General features: G+C 34.9%; 2 protein-coding genes across 3 annotated transcripts; one reads left to right on the top strand and one right to left on the bottom strand.

Annotated features, from left to right (window-relative positions):
- Window positions 1-6,890: 6,890 nt before the first annotated feature.
- On the bottom strand, window positions 6,891-12,435 carry LOC125223937 (putative magnesium transporter NIPA4). Of its 2 annotated transcripts, XM_048127255.2 has the most exons (9): window positions 11,892-12,435; window positions 10,741-10,797; window positions 8,779-8,869; window positions 8,548-8,708; window positions 8,322-8,449; window positions 8,054-8,191; window positions 7,841-7,933; window positions 7,311-7,416; window positions 6,891-7,197 (listed from the first exon to the last, which is right to left on the bottom strand). In XM_048127255.2, exons 1-9 carry the CDS (start codon window positions 12,061-12,063, stop codon window positions 7,100-7,102), a joined length of 1,044 nt encoding a protein of 347 aa, XP_047983212.1. In that variant the 5' UTR covers window positions 12,064-12,435; the 3' UTR covers window positions 6,891-7,099. The 2 variants fall into 2 exon arrangements, with proteins under 2 accessions (XP_047983212.1, XP_047983213.1); XM_048127256.2 differs by lacking the exon at window positions 11,892-12,435 and having other exon boundaries at window positions 8,779-8,946.
- A 1,358-nt stretch (window positions 12,436-13,793) lies between these two features.
- LOC125221564 (ATP phosphoribosyltransferase 2, chloroplastic-like) lies at window positions 13,794-19,700 on the top strand. Its single transcript, XM_048123701.2, has 11 exons — window positions 13,794-14,165; window positions 14,266-14,325; window positions 16,216-16,329; window positions 16,593-16,658; window positions 16,750-16,857; window positions 16,973-17,056; window positions 18,386-18,487; window positions 18,565-18,678; window positions 18,752-18,832; window positions 18,923-19,042; window positions 19,353-19,700. Exons 1-11 carry the CDS (start codon window positions 13,929-13,931, stop codon window positions 19,446-19,448), a joined length of 1,182 nt encoding a protein of 393 aa, XP_047979658.1. The 5' UTR covers window positions 13,794-13,928; the 3' UTR covers window positions 19,449-19,700.
- Window positions 19,701-19,787: the final 87 nt, after the last annotated feature.

The raw sequence follows: 19,787 nt of genomic DNA, 5'->3' as shown, positions 1-19,787 counted from the left end.
GTTGATCACTTATCCTATTTGGGGCTTTTAAATCTGTATTCGATATCTTACACTGGGTCGGGCTAATTGATAAATCTTACTGATAGTAGATCTTGACTGTAAATATGTTTATATGCTCATATCAAGAAAGTACTTTACAATCCTAAACCCTTAACTTTAAAATATATTCATCATGTCCAACAAATGAGCCAAATATCAATAAAATTCTCCTTCCGTCCCAGTTCAATTTTACTTTGTTGATCACTTATCCTATTTGGGGCTTTTAAATTTGTATTCGATATTTTACATTGGGTCGGGCTAATTGATAAATCTTACTGATAGTAGACGTTTTTTTTCCTGAATCTTGACTGTAAATATGTTTATATGATTATATCAAGAAAGTACTTTATAATAGGGCTATGTGAATGGTAAACAAAAATTTTTTTAGCTTGCATTCATCCAAGCATCTATTCATCCAATAGTATTATTTATTGGAGCCGAAGTAGTGTTTTGTTGAAATGAGGAGTCAAAGACATCGCCAAAAAGGGTTTAATTTCAGAACTTTTGGAGCCGAAGTAGTGTTTTGTTGAAATGAGGAGTCAAAGACATCGCCAGAACGGGTTTAATTTCGGTTGTGGCCAAGCCGTGGGCATTTTTTTCATATTAACCGTTTCTACTTTTTAAAATTAATTTGATCATATGTTGAAATCATTAATTGCCTTATAATTAGGGATATAACCTTTCCTATTCCTCACTTCGGATAAACATAAGTGTGAATAACGGTTATTTGCCTTATAATTAGGGAATATGTAGTGTCATGTTTGGCTAATAAAATGAGGTAGTATAATTTTATGCATGACATGTAAACGTTTGGATGAGATGTGTCGTTTCATACACAATAACTATGGAAGTTATTTTTTTGTGTTAATTAATATACAATTATGCATGAAATGTACGTGTAAACGTGTTGACAAACATTAAGGAAGGAAATTGTACGCCCTATTTGTCTTCAAGTTTGCTTGAATTATTTTGCAATATCCACTACATTTAATGGAACTTTTAGTAACAACCCAAAATCAGTTTTAATTAAATAATAATTATATTTAGCAATATTCATTACATTTATTGGAAGTCTAATTAATTTCCATGAAAACTGCCGTTAACCCTAAACAAATTCACAAAGTAAAAGCTGGGGCTCTACTTTACATATTATCGATGCACAATCCAAATATTTTTTAGAAACGAATAATGAGACGAATCTAAAAACAAAATATGACCGACTTCTCAAAGGAAAATAAAGACTACAATATTAGTAAAATTGAGCAAACGCCCATGCACTGCTTGGGAATTAATTTATTTTATAGTATTAGTTTAAATTTTAAAATTAAATAGTATCTATATGCCATAAAATAATAGAAATAAATACGTATGCAACAAAAATTTAGCTCTTTTTCGGCTTAACAGTCTCACCAAACGAAACCCCTTTTTTTCTTTTTCTTTTTTTTTTCTTTTTTTTTCTTTTTTGACCACTAAGTGTCCGTAACAACATATTTATAAGTAGGAAACGAAAGTCGGCTTCGTTTTTAGTTCTTTGTGCAAATTATTTAATTTCCAACATATACTACTGTACATATTATTTTATTTATTAGGAGTATTATACATGCACAATTCTTTTGTCATAAAAATATCTGATTCAAGTATATAAACTTTTTACTTTATTATCACACACACGTATACATATAGATATATCTGTACATAAATTTATTGATTCATCATAAATAATCAAATATTATATATTGAGATAAAATTATACATGTTATATTCTAACTATTACAATTGAAGAAAAAAATAATAATAAGTGGAATAGAAATTACAATGAAAATAAGAAAACAAATAGAATTATGATTAGTCGAGTTGAGAACATCCCACTTTCAGCAAGACAAATTATGTTGCGGCTAGCCTCTTGAATTGACGTATTGTTCCAAAGATAAACGACTCTCCTAGCATATAGAAGCACCTTAAATCCGCTAGGTACAAATGAAATTGATTAAGCTCCGAGAATTCAGCAATACAATACTTCTAAATACATAAAAACAAAAAGAACTTTAGAGATAAGAGAAAGTGATTTTTTTGATATATAATCCATCCACAACTCTATGACTTTTATAGCCATAAATAAGGATACGGAAAGTCATGGAATTAACACACTATAAACCATCAAATTAAGATAACGAATGTTACTTATATGAAATGAAAAGCCAAAATTCTTCCCATGGCCATGATCACCTTCCACTACACACGACATTACTCCCACATTAATTATTTCTTTAATTTCTTTGCATCCTTTGTTAGAGGTAATTTGATGTGGGAAATTGATCTGTATGATTGTGGCATAATATTAGTGATGGATTGTAAGTAATAAAATATTTCCAATCACACATTAAACCCAACAATATTCAAGAAAATTTATAAAGGAAAATTGTGCACGCACATAATACTAAATTAATCAAAGCTATAGTTTTGTAATTAAATTTAAAGTAGTATTGTTAAATAGATTGTTTTTGTTAACTATCATATTTGTGACTGTTTAATACAGAATATTTATTATAGTGATCGGCTTGTATTAAATTTATTTGTGTAAATGAAACCTTTTCATCTCTCTAATTACTACATTAATAAATAAAACCATTTTCAAATTTATAATTTTATTAAAAAAGTTATAATGACAATCTTGTTATTTTTCCCAAAACTCCCCCTTTATATATGTATAGATTATTGACCTTACTCATTACATTTTTTTCCCTAGCTAGCCACTTTGAGCCTTTAAAGCATTTTTCTTTGGAAGCTAAATAAAGGGGACTATCCATGCACTCATGGTGAATTTAGTTTATATTTTGTAAAAAGAGTTGGAGAGATAAGGTAGAGAGAAAAGTAGTGTGCTTACTTGTAAAAAATGCATAGACATCTGTGGTTTGAATGAGATATTCGATTTTGCATAAAAGAAAAAAAAAAGGATGTAAAAAAAATAAAGAAAAAATGAAAAGAAAAAAAAATTAAAGAAATTTGGGAAGTGAGAACAAATTTAGACAAAGTCTAGAATTTACTGAGATTCGAATTGTTGGTGGGGTGGTAAGTTTGATGTAGTAGAACTTGATCACTTTTGCTATGTTTGGGTTTAGTCACTTTTTAGCCATATTTCCACACCTTACCAAAGAGCCTACATTATAACCTAAAATAAAGACCTTTCGGATTTTTAATTTTAATCACATCAAGTAGAGGAGAGATTAGACTTTGAGCAAACCTATGGTAAACTTTGCATGTTGCATGATCTGAGAGCATACACTTTTCCCAACATACACTTTGAGAGTGAATGATAAACACAATTCTGAACACTTGTGAGCGTATGTATTTCAAGGTGATCAACGAGCTAGTAATGAAAAGGCACAAATAAGCTTTGCTTGATTTGATTTGTATTCTTTGTCAAACTCTTTATTTTTATTGTAATTTTTGAGGCAACTATGAAGTCTAGTTCTTAGCATCCGTGTTTCTTAATTTATTTTTCTCTTGTTTTGTTTGTGGACAAACAAATAATTAAGTTTGGGGGAGTTGACAAACACGGATTTTGCATGTTTTTAAGGGCTAGATTTGACTCGTTTTAAATGTCAATCATGCAAATTATGTTCTTAAATTGCATATGTTATACATTTGGTATTTTTGATGTGTTTGTTGATAAATGATAGAAAAAGATAGAAAAAAAGGTGCAAAAAGGCCAAGGTGCAGCAGCCTCTGTTCGAGCCCATTCTGCCATCAGATTTGGAGTCCAATCAGTGATTTATACATACCATTCTCTTCCTCTTCGAAATAGCTTCGTGTGGATATCTCGCACGTCTCAATCGGAGTTTTGTGGAGAAAGTTATGTCTATTCTACAAACGTTGCGCAGTGCAGTCAAAGCTGGCGGAAATTTAGGCTGAAATTCACGGAAGAAAAGAAATTATTATATTGGGAAGCCAAATCTCTCCTATTTCTTGTAGGCCACGAAAATTATCAAAATAAACCTTTTTCCATCCTATAAATACCTCTAACCTAATTCATAATCTTCATCTCAGAGCCTCCAAATCCTTCCCCCTCTCTACACATAACCATCCATCTTCCATCTCATATTCCACACATAACCATCCATCTTCCATTGGAGCGGAGCTCTGCAGATCCAGGCAAGGAGATTGAAGATTCAACCTTGGGTTTTATCTATTTCTTTCATGTCTCGTACTTTATTTGTAGTTTTTACTTGTCTATGAGTAGAACATCTTTGGTGGATTTTTTAGTGAAGATATTCAATTGATTTTCCTTGTTAGCTCGTGCGGTTATTTGATTTATCCTTGCGCCTTCTATATTCAATTGATTAGCTACCCCTTGAATACATGTTAGAGTTGATTAGAGCACTCAGGAGACGAAATAGTTGACTTGGAAAAAGGGATAATTCACACTTTAATTCAATAGAACTCGGGAGAGTTGAGGTTTCATGTGAGGTCGTTGGTCTTACAATCTTTTAGGAGTTAGGTCTAAGAACTAGAAGGGGACTTCAATTATTACAATTTACACCTAATCTATGGATTTCTCACCTCGGAGGGAGTTTAATCTAGTTAAGTGACCGACTTAATAACTCTAGAGACCGTAACTCAAGGAAGTCAATTGTGTTTTGAATCCTAAAATTCTACTTTTCTTACGCATGTTTTGTATCATATGTTTTTATGCTTTCTTTTATTTGGTTACTTATTTTATGTATATTTTATAAAATCAAACCAAAAATCTCGTGTCTCTAGATAGTATGTGATGCTTAGTATATGGTAGTCAGTTTCAATCTTATTCCATGTGTTCGATATCCGGTACTGACCTTTAGCTATACTAGATCTATCCTGTATGCTTGCAGGTATTTTTAGTGCTAATAAATAGTGCATCAATCACTACCCTATCTATCTTTGTATATACATTTATTAAATTAATAATATTTTTCAAAATAATATAATTAAAAATATTTAAAATACAATATTAATAATACATAATTGAAATTACTACACCACACAATATTTTATTTTATTATTATTAAATTTAAATAAAAAATGAGCAAACAATTAAAAGAAGGGAAAATGAAGAAAATTAACAAAAATAAAAATTGACATATTAGTGTGGGTTGTCACTCAGTTGCATTACTGACGCGTTCACTATAAGCGTCCAAGTCGTGCGGCCTAAGACTATCTCCATCCGTGACACTCATCCAACCCAACCCCAATCAACTTTTTAATAAAATATTCATTTCTCTATCCTCCACATACACAACCCTCACTCAATTCAACCCCCATCAACTTTTTTACTTCCATCAGTGACCCCAACCCAACCCAACCCAATATTTTCTTTTTCATATATTTTATATTAATATTTTGATTTATAATTAATTTAAATATATTAAATAATGTCTACAAATTATAATAAAAAAGTATATGATTCAAATTTAAAACAAAAAATATTAGATATTCAAATAATTAAAGCACAATATAATAATAAATTACACACATTAAAAAATATAATATGATCATAGAAATAAACAAACCAAAATACAAAGAAATGATATATAAAGACAAAAATAATAGTAATTAAATAAATTAAAATTAATCACTTAAAGTAATAAAAATTTCATAAATTCACAATATTCAAAACATTCAAAAGTATTTAGATTTCATATTTATAGATTACAATTCTAAGACATGTACATTATTAAATAAAATAGTGATAATCAATAATTAATAGTAAATAAAAAATGTAAAAATAGTAATACATGAAACCAATAAAAAGTTGACAAGTGTCATTTGGCCTTCATTTTTGGGTGGGCCGGCTGACAAGCCATGAAAATGGGGGTTGGGTTGGGCAATTTTATTTTTGGTTTATTTTTAATACTCCCTATTTTGTCCTATATGCCCCACCCCCATCCCATAGTCACCGATGGGGGTAGTCTAATGTGCGCGTGTAGTGGCTCAACGATGGACCCCATCTCAGCAGTTCTTACTGGGAAGCAAAATGGCTTCCCATCCGAGAAGCTTTTCTCCCACCCTTTCTATTGTCATGAAGCTTCCTAAAAACGCATGTAGTGGGTGCTTTTTAGTTAAAATTGAGTACCAGTTAAGCGATAGCTGAATTTTTCAATTTAGGTAGGGTTCAATTCTTAATTTTCATATTTTATGCATAAATCTACTTCAAAGGCCTTGTTTACAATTGCATATCTCTATAAACAAACAATATGGGATGGGTGTGTGTGGATCGTGTGACCGCTAAGATATATATCCATCTTTCAGAGAACAGCTTTCACCTTAAATTTTTCATTCACCATTAAACTGCCATAACCACTCATGTACTGAATCTAAACTACGTAAACAGACTCAACATTCTCTGTTATGCACAAGTTCGGTTGAAGGTCTCAACGCGGAAACCCTTGTAGTTATAGATGCTCATGAACTTAGTACAAATGTTGTATGTGCATTGATGTAATACCAGTTGTTCTATGTCTATACACCCCCCATACTATATTAAAGTGGAGAACGGAGATTCATCAAAGATTGGGAGGTTTGTCTCAAAACAACTCTCAGAATTATCTATGTTTATCCTGTGCAAGACTTCATTCGTTTAGACATGGACTTCGCTGGAATTTTCAAACTAATTCCCAAGTATGTTTGATTTTAAGTAAAAAAACAACTACGTACATTACTAGTATTATTTTGAAGAATATTAAAAGTTCAATAAAAACAAGTAAATGAATCTCATCCACTTCAATTCCCCTGTTTTTCACACAAAACTGATATCGCCAGACGCCACAATCGGACTCAAAGACGAGAAAAGGAAGTTAAAAGTGGAATCTGGGATGGGCTGGAAGAACAATGCATGCATATTCATATTGAGATGTATATCTATTTAAATGCAATATCGATGATGCATCCTGCGATTATCTTCTCCAAGATCGATGATGCATCCTGTAATATCTTCTCCAGAGTGTAATTTTTCAGACCTTGCTTTTTGCAGGCAGTTACAATCGAACCAAAAATATTAAAGAGGAAAAAAAAGAGAGAGCATACATCATGTTGCTCTCATTGCATCCTGCCGCTTTAGAGGGATACCTTCTTCAACAAAACTATCCTCATACTCATGCTTGGCAAGCCTTGACGCCGTACAACCTAAATACAAAACAGTGATCATTATGTACGCAGGTAACGAAAGAGCAAGCTTAAATTACAGAATATTATCCGATATCCACAGATACAAAGCCAGCATTGTAAACCTCACATACCGTCTGCCATGTCTTTTGTCTTGTGGAGAAGAAATGTACCAGAGAGAATAGTCACGAACCCGCACATTTCCGTGACAATCTGAGTCAGATTCTGCCTATCCCAATCCTGCTCCATATATAAACCATTTGTTACACCCACATCCCCTTTCTTTCCCTTCATCGGGCTAGGAGACAGGGAGTTAAATATGAAAATGGCAAGACTAAAGAAATTTTGGAGGATCAACATAACACTGCATTGATTTCATCCATGCACAAAAAGATCAAGTGGAACAAGGAATAAATCACAAGCGCCCAGCATGTGGATAAAAACTTATTTTCCAAATAAATATATGAGGCAATCATAACTAACCATAAATCTTTAAAATCACAAAAATAGCCTATATTCTGAATCTTACTTCCATTTGTTCACTAGCTTGTCTTAACACAACTAAATTCCATCTATTAATTTTATCCGTTCATCCAAAATTATCAGGGCAGCGCATTATGTTTAAAATAACATGTTAGTTCTGATCGAGCACCAGTATTATTACCTTGAACATGATCACACTGGCCACGATAGTTAAAGATGTGAACATGACATAGTAAATTGGCGAAACCACAGCAGTATTGAATGTATCCAGAGCCTGCATTCAAGATTATCCACATATATGAAAACAGAGAAATGTGATAGAGAAGGCCAAATAAAACTATATCATCCCATACCCATCCAATATAAATATATCACCAACACTAGAAGAAAATACCTTATTTAGATAATTCATTTGAGTGAGAACACAAGAAAGGACGATCATCACAAAGACCCATGTCTGTGGATATATTAGCTGATTTGTTCCTGATAGGGTCAACTTCAAAGCGATCCCTAGTGCTTTGACACTCATGACCTGCCAAGGAAATTTTACATAGTTCAACATTCAATTAGAACAGAAAAGCAATCTCCTTTCTGCTGTCTCATGTAAGCAGGGTCTAAGAGGAGTTGGTGGAAGAGAAATAGATTGGAAAAGCAACACCTACCGACAATGAACCAACTAATGAACAAACACCAATATAGAACCATATGTGTGTCTGGCCATATTGAGGTACATAATAGAATATCAGAACAACGACAACTACTATCACCAGAGTTGCATACAAGACGAAAGCTGCAGGAAAGATGCATTGTCCTTAGCTCCGCAGAGAACATATGCAACAATTCTGCATAAAATAAACCAAGAAGAAAAGAAGCTGCACTTAAAGTTACCTGGCTCAGTAGCAAGGTCCCAAACTTCTTTCACAGATTCAATCTCTCGTTCTTGTGGAGCATGTAGGACAATTGTGGTGGAGCCCACAACACACAAGGCACAGCCTAGAATACCAAAAATGTGTAGTCTCTCCCTTAAAATAAAATGTGCAAGTACAGCGCTGCAGTAAACAGGCAATAATCAGCAGTCAAAATAAGGAGACAATTCTTGACTTAGGTAGCTGATCATGCCTGATAATAATGCTGAGTGCACCAAGGGGGGTAACCAGAATGGCGGGCGCAAATGCATAAGCTGCAAAATTTGCAATTTCTCCAACAATCACTGTGGAAACAGCAAACGAAACCAATACAGTACTCAGTTTGGGATGCATCATCTCACACTAACAACAGAAATGCAACCTATAAGATACATTTCCAAATTTTGATCAGAATCAAGTACTGACTAACGAAACCAGCACTTTTTGATTATGTGTCTTATGCCTGCTGCTTAAGAAATTCTATGAACACATAAAAGCTGGATGAAAATAGAACTTTCTAATGGAAGCACATGAGGAGGACAACAAGAAACAGACGGCAAAATGATGGGAAATGTCGAATCATACTACATCAATTAACGATGCAGGCTGTCAAAATTCCAGCCAGAATAGGGATAAGCTTAGACGGAATAGATAATATTTGATTTGTGTAATTTAATTAGGTCTTAGCAGTTTGCACCAGCAACATAATATTTGAAAACACGATGTAAAACACAATAAATATGAAGCACCCAGCATAATTCTCCAGCATCAGCCACTCTAAAGCCAGGGCATAAAAATAATATCCAGTAATCAAGTAGCTGCTATACATGAGGAATGCTCATGTAACATTTTTTGTCTTATTAGATGGTCTGAAGTTTGGTAACGTCCATGCCAAACTCAATTAAAGAAAACTTCTTGGACGATCTGCTTAATAAAACCACCTGGAACAAGGACAGGCTAAACTACCAAAACTATATCACCCAAACAGAATCATATGTGTCCATCCAAGTCACAACTCACAAGGTACAAAATCCACAATGGACTAGTTCATCATGTCAGGAAACACGTCATCTACTCAAGGACACCACTGTATCCTCAATGGGATTGGGCTCAGATCCCCTGCCAGACACAAAAGGACTCCTAACATTAATTATGCATGCATTATTCCTCAATAACCAAGAAAAAGGCACGATTAGGGACTCAGGATCAACTGACAGTCAATGAGCTTGCTATCAGCAAAAAGCAGCTTTCTCTACTACATTCTTTCGAAAAAAAGGTTATGGGCAAAGATTACCTATATATATGTTGGAAAATTGCATTTTATAACTATATTCCATATATCATTTCTTTGTGAGTTTTTCCAGTATAGTCTATGTTTTTATAGCAATTAACTATATTAACAGCAGCCAACCTTCTACCCAACACCCACAGTAGCCACACCTCCCCCTTCCACCCCGAGCCCACAGCCGAACCTAGCTCAACCAAAACCAGCTGAAACAGTAAGTTGTGTGATGGGGGCGATGGCGGAGGGGTGGGGCAGTGTTGCAGACTATCCTGGCCACCCAGAGAAAAAGAGTTTTGGTTAACAAAATTAAAATGCCTGCGAGTGAGAGGCGGCAAATTGTCCTATTTTTGGGAATGTTAGGGGGGGCACGATAATGAGTTATTTGGTTTTCGCTGTAAACATTATTAGGGGTTTGTTTACTACTTAGCCCTATGTTAGATATTAGTGATATGGTTTAGGTTTGACTTCTCATTTTTGAGAGTAAACTTGTTGACAGCTTCCTAAAGACAATAAATTAGGTCGGCAAAATGATAATGATCCATTACACTGTACAGGATATCTTAACCAACTTCAAATGTTGATATGCAAGTTAGCGGTCATTTTAGGGCATCTAAAATATTTCAGCATGTTATATGTGCATGAAAATTCATAGCCCCGTGATCTGGTGCATAGATCAACAAACTATACATACCAAAATTTTCATTACAAATAATAACCACCATGCACTCAAGGAACTATTTCATAAGCCACTTGAGACCGAATACATTAGGAAACAAGTTTACATTCCTATTCTCCTAAAATGTGGGTAAGATGTGTACTTTATAAATTATAATTAAATACTCCTGAAGTACATAAGTTCTTCATAAATACACAAATATAAGTAAAACTTACTCGTTATCAAGCCAATCCACCATAATGGCTCATATAGATATGAATAGCCACCAACCCCTGTAGACAAAAATTAAGAAAGAGAAAACCAAGGTTAAATGGCAATTTATGACATGTTGTGGACTAAATAGGCAATTAAAATAAGCAGAGAGACATAAACCACTTTAAGAAAAACACATGTACAATAACAAAATGCATCTTATCAATCAAACTATGAGGCCAACTACAAACTTATAATTGCAATGTATTTAGTGGCCCGTCATTAAAAGCATATCTTCAACTTTAGTTATACTTCAATGAGCAATGAGATCTTATTGTACCCACTCTATCGAAGTAGCAACCATTGTTGAAGATCCCGTTAATAAAAAATGCTAAAAACATTTCAAGCACTAAACACTCAGCAGCTATATCCCATTTATAGAAAACATGACTTATCATCATCTCTAGAAGGAAAGAAAAATTTTGTAACCAATTTTACAACTAAAAGATTTTCATGACAAAAATTCTCACCAATGAGTACAACTTTTAGAAAACCAGCTCACCACCCAACACATAATAAAAAAGGGTTAAAATACATTCTCACTAGATTGTTGTCGGACACCAATGTGGTAAATATCCAAAGAACTTTGAAATTGAAAAAAATGCAAACGCAATAGTTTTGACAACGACATCTAAAATTCTAATTAGCTCCAACAATAAAGGACTCAAATAGTAATTCGTACTTTGAATTAGGCTGACTGCACAAAGTTACTGAGATCATGATTATCATGTAGTACAAGTGATTGGATAGTATGTTTCAGCATACAAGCATTATATTTTTGATCCGGACTACCAGATCATTTCTCCAGACCCACAATACTTATTTTGGCATCAATGGCAGACTCATCTCTTGTATGCAAATTCCTCACTGAGGCTAGATGTACATTTTACAAGCAGGCTCAGCTTCAGACAAATCGAAGATCTTACTTCTAGTGAAAAAAGTAGCAATTTGAGATTCGAGCCACTAGCTCGTTCATTACAAGGCCACGATCACACTTAAATCATATGGGAAAAAAGCAAACAGCGTCCTCAGATATGAACACATTAAGCTCCTACACTCCCGAATTATTCATCATCAGAAACAACAAAGTTAAAATGAAATAGTAATGAATTACCAGCTCTGACGCCAGAAGCCCCGGCTTTCTTCAACCCCTTTTTCTTAACAATAAAGCTGGCGCCGATGAATAAACTGGAAGAAAGCGCCAAAACCAACCCCTTTATGTTTTCAGACGACATCCCCCGGTACGAACCAGACATGTCATCCGTAGCCGCCTGCTCGGACGCCATCCTCGCACTCACTCCGAAATCCCAACTACGACCTTGTAACAACACCTTGCCCAAGTGGAGAGGGTTTCTTAATTTGATCAATTTCTCTCTAAAATCGTGCAATCATCTTCAGCTTCCAGCTGCCCGGTATGTTTTCCCACTGGTTATGACGGAAATTGAAGTGAATCAAATGGGATTTTTGTTAAGATCAGTAATTTCCGGCGGCGGTAGCTGATGATTGAAGAATCTTCGACAGGCAGCAACGAGAAAGATGAGAAATGGGGGAAATTTTGTGGGATATTTCAGATCGGTGTTCGAAGATAGAAGGTTGGTTACATTATCAGTGAAACAGTTATAGACATCTCGGATGAGGTTTTGATGTGCTAATTATCAATAAACCATATCCAACACATGAAATCTAAACTAAATTTACATTGGATTTTTTTGAACTTTAGATCGGATAATAACTTTAGCAAATTTAGTATTTTCAGATTTATTTATAAATATTGAAAAAAATCCAAAATACAAAATACAGTTCTACTAAAACTTCAATTGAATCGGAAGACATTCCTTCCATCCATTTTTTTTCATTTAGAATTTAAATTTTTATGTACTTAATTAAATGGTGTATGTTATGATTCTAAAATTTAACTTTAATAGGAGTATTTTTTTTCTCTAAACTTAATTATTAGAAAGTTGATAAAGTTTTAGATTTTTAGAGTTATTATAATTGTCTAATTAGACAAGATTGGTTAAAATTTTATTTAGACTAAGAAGAAATTAAATTAAAATTTACTGATGTTTTATGTAATTTTGGATTTTTTTTTATTTGGATCCGAACTTGTAGAAAATTAAGTTAGATCAAACTCATTTTCATAAAAGTTTGAATTTTTGAATCAGATTGGGTTGTCGAAAATCGAATCTAAAAGTATGGCTCTTATCGATTTATGCATGTTAAGATCATTTTGCTCGTCGGGCTTTAGATAGCCCCTTTCTCACCCCTGACGTCCTCCCACCCGGCACAACCAGGTCCTCTGGCTGTGGATGCACCACCGCGGCCCCTACGTGGCTTACAATAGGCCGCCCATGCTGCAGCGGCAGTGCTATTGTGGTTACTCTTACATAATCATGGACCTTAATACACATTTTCATCATATTACATAACCTTCGGTTGTAGCCGTTGATGAAAATCAAATTGTTTCTATATTTTCCATTCAATTTAGACACTTTTTAAGTGTTTTACATATTTACTTTAGTGGTAATTGAAACCTTTAAGCTGGAAAAAATTAAACAACAAATCAGAAATGGTAGAGAGAAGAAAAAAGGACTTCATGATGCTGTGGATATAATTTTTATATTTTATAAAATTCTACGCGGTAGTTGCAAAACATCAATTTGATGGAAACATGGTCGTTTTTAGCCTTCTCAATTTATTGATAAATACGTCAATTAAATTAAATGGACTATAACGCCAAACAGGGAGAATTAGCCTTAAATCCTTAAACCGTTAAACGTTCGAATTTAAATTCGTAGTGACCAAAATACTTCTCCTACTACAATGTAAAGAGGGTTACAAGGATTATGTCATTTAGAAAGTACATTTATAATTTGGCTGAAATAATTATTCTTGGATGGAATTGAATGAATGCATTTATGCATATAATGAGAGTCATTTTTAATTTCCAAATGCAGTAAATGATGAATATTCCGAAATTGATTTATCGAGATTCTAATCGTACGCCTCCCCGCACCCAATAATCATCTCTGCTGTGGCGGCCATTGATTTCCTCTCTCTCTCACACACACTGAGAGTGAGACACAACTCTTACCCTCGAACAAAATCTGCTGTGAACGCTGTGAGGATTTAGAGAGAGGATAACCGGAAAATGTCTGTGGGGCGGACGATTTTCCTGCAGTGCCCATCGATTCCGCATTTCCCTAATTCTTCATCCTCTTCTCCCAAGCCCGTCGCAGTGAAATTCACCGTCTCATGCTGCTCGCTCGCGTCGCCGGCGGCCGTGGTTAATGGGAACCTCGAGAAGAGGTCTCACGACAGAAATGAAGTCCGCCTCGGCCTGCCGAGTAAAGGCCGAATGGCTACCGACACTCTCGACCTTCTCAAGGTAATGACAACTATCACACACATATATTCAATACTACTGTAGTGCTGTGTATTTCATGTCATGATTTTGATTGCGTTTTATCCTTTTGTTTGCCGTGAAGGATTGTCAATTGTCGGTGAGGCAGGTTAATCCGCGGCAGTATGTGGCAGAAATTCCTCAGGTGCGATTACTTTCTTTGTCGGATATTTTGATTGGGAATTTATGCAAGCATTTCACTCTTAATCTCATGTCTCTCTGTTTGTTTTGTTTCTGTGGGAGATTTATAGCAATGTTTCGTTCAGTTTGTATGGAGTAGTTGCAACTAAAATTCATGTTTGAATCAATACCTGTGGGTCCTTATGTTTACCTTTTGTGACAATGTTTTTCTGGAGGAGGGTGGTGGACATTGAGGCAATATGATCCTCATTATCCTTGGTTTGAGGTTCAAGTAGGTTACCAGTAGAAGGTCTGATTGTTGGTAAAGACAGGTCTCAAAGTAACTATTTGCAATTGGGAATGGATAATAGTGTGATTGGGCATTAATGTGGAGGAAAAAACCTCAGAAATTCGATAAACATGATGGTTGTGCCGCGGGTGATAATTAGGGGTTTTGTTGGAAGGTAATCATTGGATGATTTACCTAACTTTGAGTATGTTTTACATAAATCTAGCTGGGACGAGAAGGCCTACTTGTCAGAGATGGTGCAATCTGTCCAGATGACGCTAATGCAAACTGTCTTAAGCTTTTAACCAATTGTTTATCTCTTTCATTAGTTTGGCTGTCAAAAGGAGTAGCAAGTTTGATGGAAAGTAAAAATAAGATTTTGATGGAAAAATCATTCTCAACATGTCTTTTAGTAAGTGGTTGCATGACCTAAAGAATTGGGTGACAGTGTATTGCAAATATATTTCAAAGATGACGCTGTATTGGGAATAGTGTTGGTAATTCCAAAAGAATAAAATACTTCTATGTGGTGTAGGGTTATTGAAAGCAAATATGTGGCAAGAAATGGGATGATTACATTGTTGGTAGCACTAATCCTCAAAATCCATGGAAGATCAATCGCAATTTTTATAATAGTTTCATCATTCAATAAGGGGCCTTTCTAGAGGTGCTAGGCGACTAACGAATTGTTATCTGCACTATATCCCCATTATATCACATCTCTTTCTCACCAGTCACCAAAAAATCCTATTGAATTCTTTGTCTCTCTTTGTGCTCTTTTTTAAGTTAATTGAAGGAGTTGAAGTCATAAATTCAGGATGATATTGGGTGAAGGGCCTTGGATCAATATTGGAAGTTCTATTGCACAATGTTTCATATAAATTTCTTATCCCCTTTCCCTACTTTTTTTTGGGGATTACTAATCCCTTTGTAATGACTCAACTCCTTTTTTTATTGCTATATTTTTTTTTCTTATCAGGATTACAACTATACTCTTATCTTTCTCAAATTTTATTAGTAAAACCTGAACATGACAACCCATAATTTTGGTCCTCGTACTAGTATTCTCAAAATGTTGCTTAGCAAATTTCTCTTTCTCATCGCTAGCTTACTGGGGTGGTCAAGCATACATTGACCTTAACTTCTATAGGGTTTAAGAGCTTGCATGGATTCCCGTAATGTCTTTGATTTATTGTTTTGGAATATGAAACCTTTGCATGACATATTAATCATAATATGCATATGTATGTCGAATATATGTGCTTGCAAAACTATGGAGAGCTTGTGTAATAGGACTGTACACTCATATTAAGTCCTACTATCTCAACATATAGTGTAGAAATGATATGTAGTAGTATTTCTCACAATTGAACCAATGTAGTCTCTCATCTGATGGGTGGACTTTCTCTTGTTGGAGAAAGGTAGTCAATCATGCCATATATTTCTCGTTAAGTGTACTAACTCAAGACCTTCTCTACATGTGTCAATGTATTGTTGACTTAAAACAATAACCTCTAAAGAGTCTATATTTGTTTATACATCCTAGCATTTGTTTATATGAAAATTCTCACTCTTCACATATGTATCGTTTATAGTGTAACTAAGTTTGGCTACTTTATATTACAGATTTCAAATTTGGAAGTTTGGTTTCAACGCCCTAAAGATGTTGTGAGGAAATTGGTATCTGGAGATTTGGACCTTGGAATTGTAGGCTTGGACACTGTCTTGGAATTTGGACAGGTAAGTTATGGTGTCGTCCTCTGGTTTTCTTAATAATGTGCCCATTAAGTGCTTTGTCTAATAGTATAAGGCCCTACAGTCTTCCTTGCTCAAGCTTGCTTGATTGATCCTTCATCTGATACTAGTATATGCAATTATGCATGAAGTAAAACTTAGCCTCCTTTGATGGGCATTTCTCTGATTATCTTAATGCGCGTTTCTTGATTTGGATTGGAAACTTATTGTACTTTGGATTTGATAATCAAGATTTGCATACTTTGCAGGGAAATGAAGATCTCATTCTTGTCCATGACTCTCTAGACTACGGAGATTGCCGTTTATCTCTAGCAGTAAGTAAATGGCTTATTGTTGTGCTACCAATGTGCAAACTCCTGTTATTTAAGCTCTCATACCATGGAAAATATCCCTTTTCTGTGTTAGATTCCCAAGTACGGCATATTTGAGAATATAAATTCGTTGAAAGAGTTAGCTGAGATGCCACAGTGGACACCTGAAAGACCTCTAAGAATTGCCACTGGCTTCACATATGTATGGTTTATATGAAAATTCTCATTCTTTATCTTTCTTTTTTCCCTTTCCTTTTTCTATTTATGATTTTCTTTCAGTACAGAAGATTATGCTTGACCAAGAATTTTGCATGCAGTTGGGTCCTAAGTTCATGAAAGATAATGGTCTCAGTCATGTAACATTCTCAACTGCTGATGGTGCTTTGGAAGCAGCTCCTGCAGTAAGTAATAAACTTTGTTTGTGATAGTGTATGATGATGCTACTTCATATTTGTTGGTTTCTTTCCACATTTCTTTTCCGCATTTTTAATTTGCTTATGGTTTTGCTATTCTTTCCCTTTTCTATTTTAAATATGCATATATGCATGCATATATTCTCTCTGCTTCCTATATGGACCAGAGGTTACCGAGTGCTGAGTGAAATGTATATGAAAACAAGTAGTGATACTTGATATTCCAGAATGCCAATCCATATTAGTGATTCTTCAATCTGCAGCAACACACATTGTTTGTCACAGGAACCTAAAACCTCTAAGATCACGTAGTCTCATGAAGCTTATTTGTTTTTCTTTTGCTCAAAGTTTAACTCTGGAGGGGTGCGGGGTTAGTGATTGAAGCCTGCCTCATGGATATACTTTAGTTATAATTAAATGGGTTGGATCTACGCAATTTTGTTTTATTGCTAGAAGCTTGAAATAGTATTTTCATGGAATACAGTTTCAAATAGTTGCTTGTCAAATCTAATAGTAAGATTTAAGCAAAAGGAAAGCAGATATAACCCAATAGCAACTGTGCTCATTAGAAAAAGCTTTGTAGTTTTTTTTGTCCTTAAAAGTTGTCTTTATGATTGAAAAACAGCCCTGTTAGTTTCCATCAGCACAACTGCACAACGAATGCAGCAACTAACTTTTTTTGTTTATGTACAGCACGGGTTGTTTTACTTAGCACCAGTATGTTATGTTTGAGTTGGCCTTGTTATCTTTCTCGTGATTCAAGCTGCAGCAGGATATCATAATATGGTGTTTTTTGAATTTTTAATTAGCACAATGATCATCTTAAAGTGTATGTTGATTTCCGTGAATGCTGCATTCCCTACATTTAAATCAGCCGTCAGAGAATTGGGGTAGAGACAAACCCTAATTAAGTTTCATTATGTTCTAAAGTGATATGGTAAGCACATGAAGAATCTCGAAATTCACAGTTTTCTTACTAGGTGAACCTTAGGAATATATTTGAGCAACCTCGAACATTTCTTGCCCATTTCCTAAAATCATACACATAAGTTTATATGCACCGAGTCACACGTAATTTATTAAGTTAAAGCATTCACTTAATCACAGCGATGACTTCTGAATAGTTTATCTTTGTTAGCGGTATGTATTGTTATGAGTTGATTATTCCTTGTTGTGCCTCTGTGAGCTGTATTAAACTTCTTATGTTTAAATTACTTCTATATATGTCCTGTTTGTGTCTATAGATTATTAGTGCAACATCACAATGCTTTCAACCAATAAATACTGATTGATTTTCTCCCTTTCTCCCCCTTCAAGATGGGGATAGCTGATGCCATTGTGGACCTTGTGAGTAGTGGAACCACATTGAGAGAAAATAATCTGAAAGAAATTCAAGGTGGAGTCATCGTGGAAAGTCAGGTAACTGCTTCAAGGTGGACTCATCCTGGATGCCAGTGGTTCACACTGTCTCCTTTGACCTTGGTTTATCATTTCAGGCTGTACTTGTGGCCAGCAGAAAGTCATTGATTCAGCGAAAAGGTGTGCTAGATATAACTCACGAAATGCTGGAAAGACTGGAAGCACATTTAAAAGCTGTTGGTCAGTTCACGGTACGAGTTGTTTCTTTCTTGATGTTGACTTATTTGTTGCATTGTAGTCTTTTATTTACTGTTCCCATGACAGGTAACCGCCAACATGCGTGGAAGCAGTGCAGAGGAAGTGGCTGAGCGAGTTTTAAGCCAACCATCGTTATCTGGGTTGGAGGTCTGGCTTGCTTGTCCTGTGCACATAATGCTATAACACATTTTATCCGTATGAAAGCATCTTACTTGGTTTCATGCCTTTTGTATACAGGGACCTACTATTAGCCCAGTTTTCTGCAAACGTGATGGGAAGGTAGCTGCTGATTATTATGCTATAGTTATTTGCGTGCCAAAGAAAGCTCTGTACAAATCTGTTCAGCAGCTGAGGATGGTGAGCAACAATCTTTAATCCTATATCTATCGGCCTATACTCGTGCATGTATTAGTTGTCGGCAAGGTTTGCTCTTGGTTTCTGTTGATCATCGTAGTGTCTTTCTTCTGGATGAGATAATATTTTGCCACCAACACACCCTATTCTTATGACTTCTAAAACCTGCATCAAATGATGTCTTGTTTGCATGATGATCTGTACTACCAGCTCAGCGATATGTGTTATTTACCTGCTCGATGCCATGTGTTGATACTGGATAGTCTCCAAACCCGTTTGATGAATTTCCAACTTAACACATTCTCTTGTGCAGATTGGAGGTAGTGGAGTTCTTATTTCACCTTTGACCTACATCTTCGATGAGGAAACCCCAAGATGGCGTCACCTTCTTTCAGTCTTGGGGCTCTAATATGACCTGTCTACATAGCTTGGTGAAGTTGAAGCCCAGCCTTCGAAATAATTGTTTCCTACGGATTCTGTTATTTAATTTTATTTGTAGAATTAGTTAAATCATCTCTTGTTGTATCAAAACTGTTGCTTGATAACTGTATTATCCCGCATTGGAAGACTTCAGGTGCCGTGTTGCTTCATGTAATTTGACCTCGGTGCAAAACCTTCTGAAACACATTTTCATCATCACTTTCATTTTTCTGTTTATTCATCCTATTTGTTACCATCTGATTTGGAAATTACGTTATTTCTGTGGATGTGTACAAATCTCCAGTGTCAAGAATCTGGTAATTCAGAT

Source organism: Salvia hispanica, chromosome 1 (genome assembly GCF_029641045.1).
Source record: "Salvia hispanica isolate PSC_SH4W2 chromosome 1, Shi_PSC_v1, whole genome shotgun sequence".
Classification (NCBI taxonomy): domain Eukaryota; kingdom Viridiplantae; phylum Streptophyta; class Magnoliopsida; order Lamiales; family Lamiaceae; genus Salvia; species Salvia hispanica.
Note: the sequence above shows the minus strand (reverse complement) of the source record. Positions and strands in the feature narration are given on the sequence as shown.

Excerpts from the sequence above, each read along its gene's own strand:
- LOC125223937 (XM_048127255.2), bottom strand. The coding sequence starts at position 12,063 with ATGGCGTCCGAGCAGGCGGCTACGGATGACATGTCTGGTTCGTACCGG. Across the intron at positions 10,798-11,891 it reads GGCTTCTGGCGTCAGAGCTG|GGGTTGGTGGCTATTCATAT; the intron begins GTAATTCATTAC and ends TTTTGTCTACAG. Across the intron at positions 8,192-8,321 it reads CATTAGTTGGTTCATTGTCG|GTCATGAGTGTCAAAGCACT; the intron begins GTAGGTGTTGCT and ends TTTCCTTGGCAG.
- LOC125221564 (XM_048123701.2), top strand. The coding sequence starts at position 13,929 with ATGTCTGTGGGGCGGACGATTTTCCTGCAGTGCCCATCGATTCCGCAT. Across the intron at positions 17,057-18,385 it reads CTTTGGAAGCAGCTCCTGCA|ATGGGGATAGCTGATGCCAT; the intron begins GTAAGTAATAAA and ends TCCCCCTTCAAG. Across the intron at positions 18,679-18,751 it reads AAGCTGTTGGTCAGTTCACG|GTAACCGCCAACATGCGTGG; the intron begins GTACGAGTTGTT and ends TTCCCATGACAG.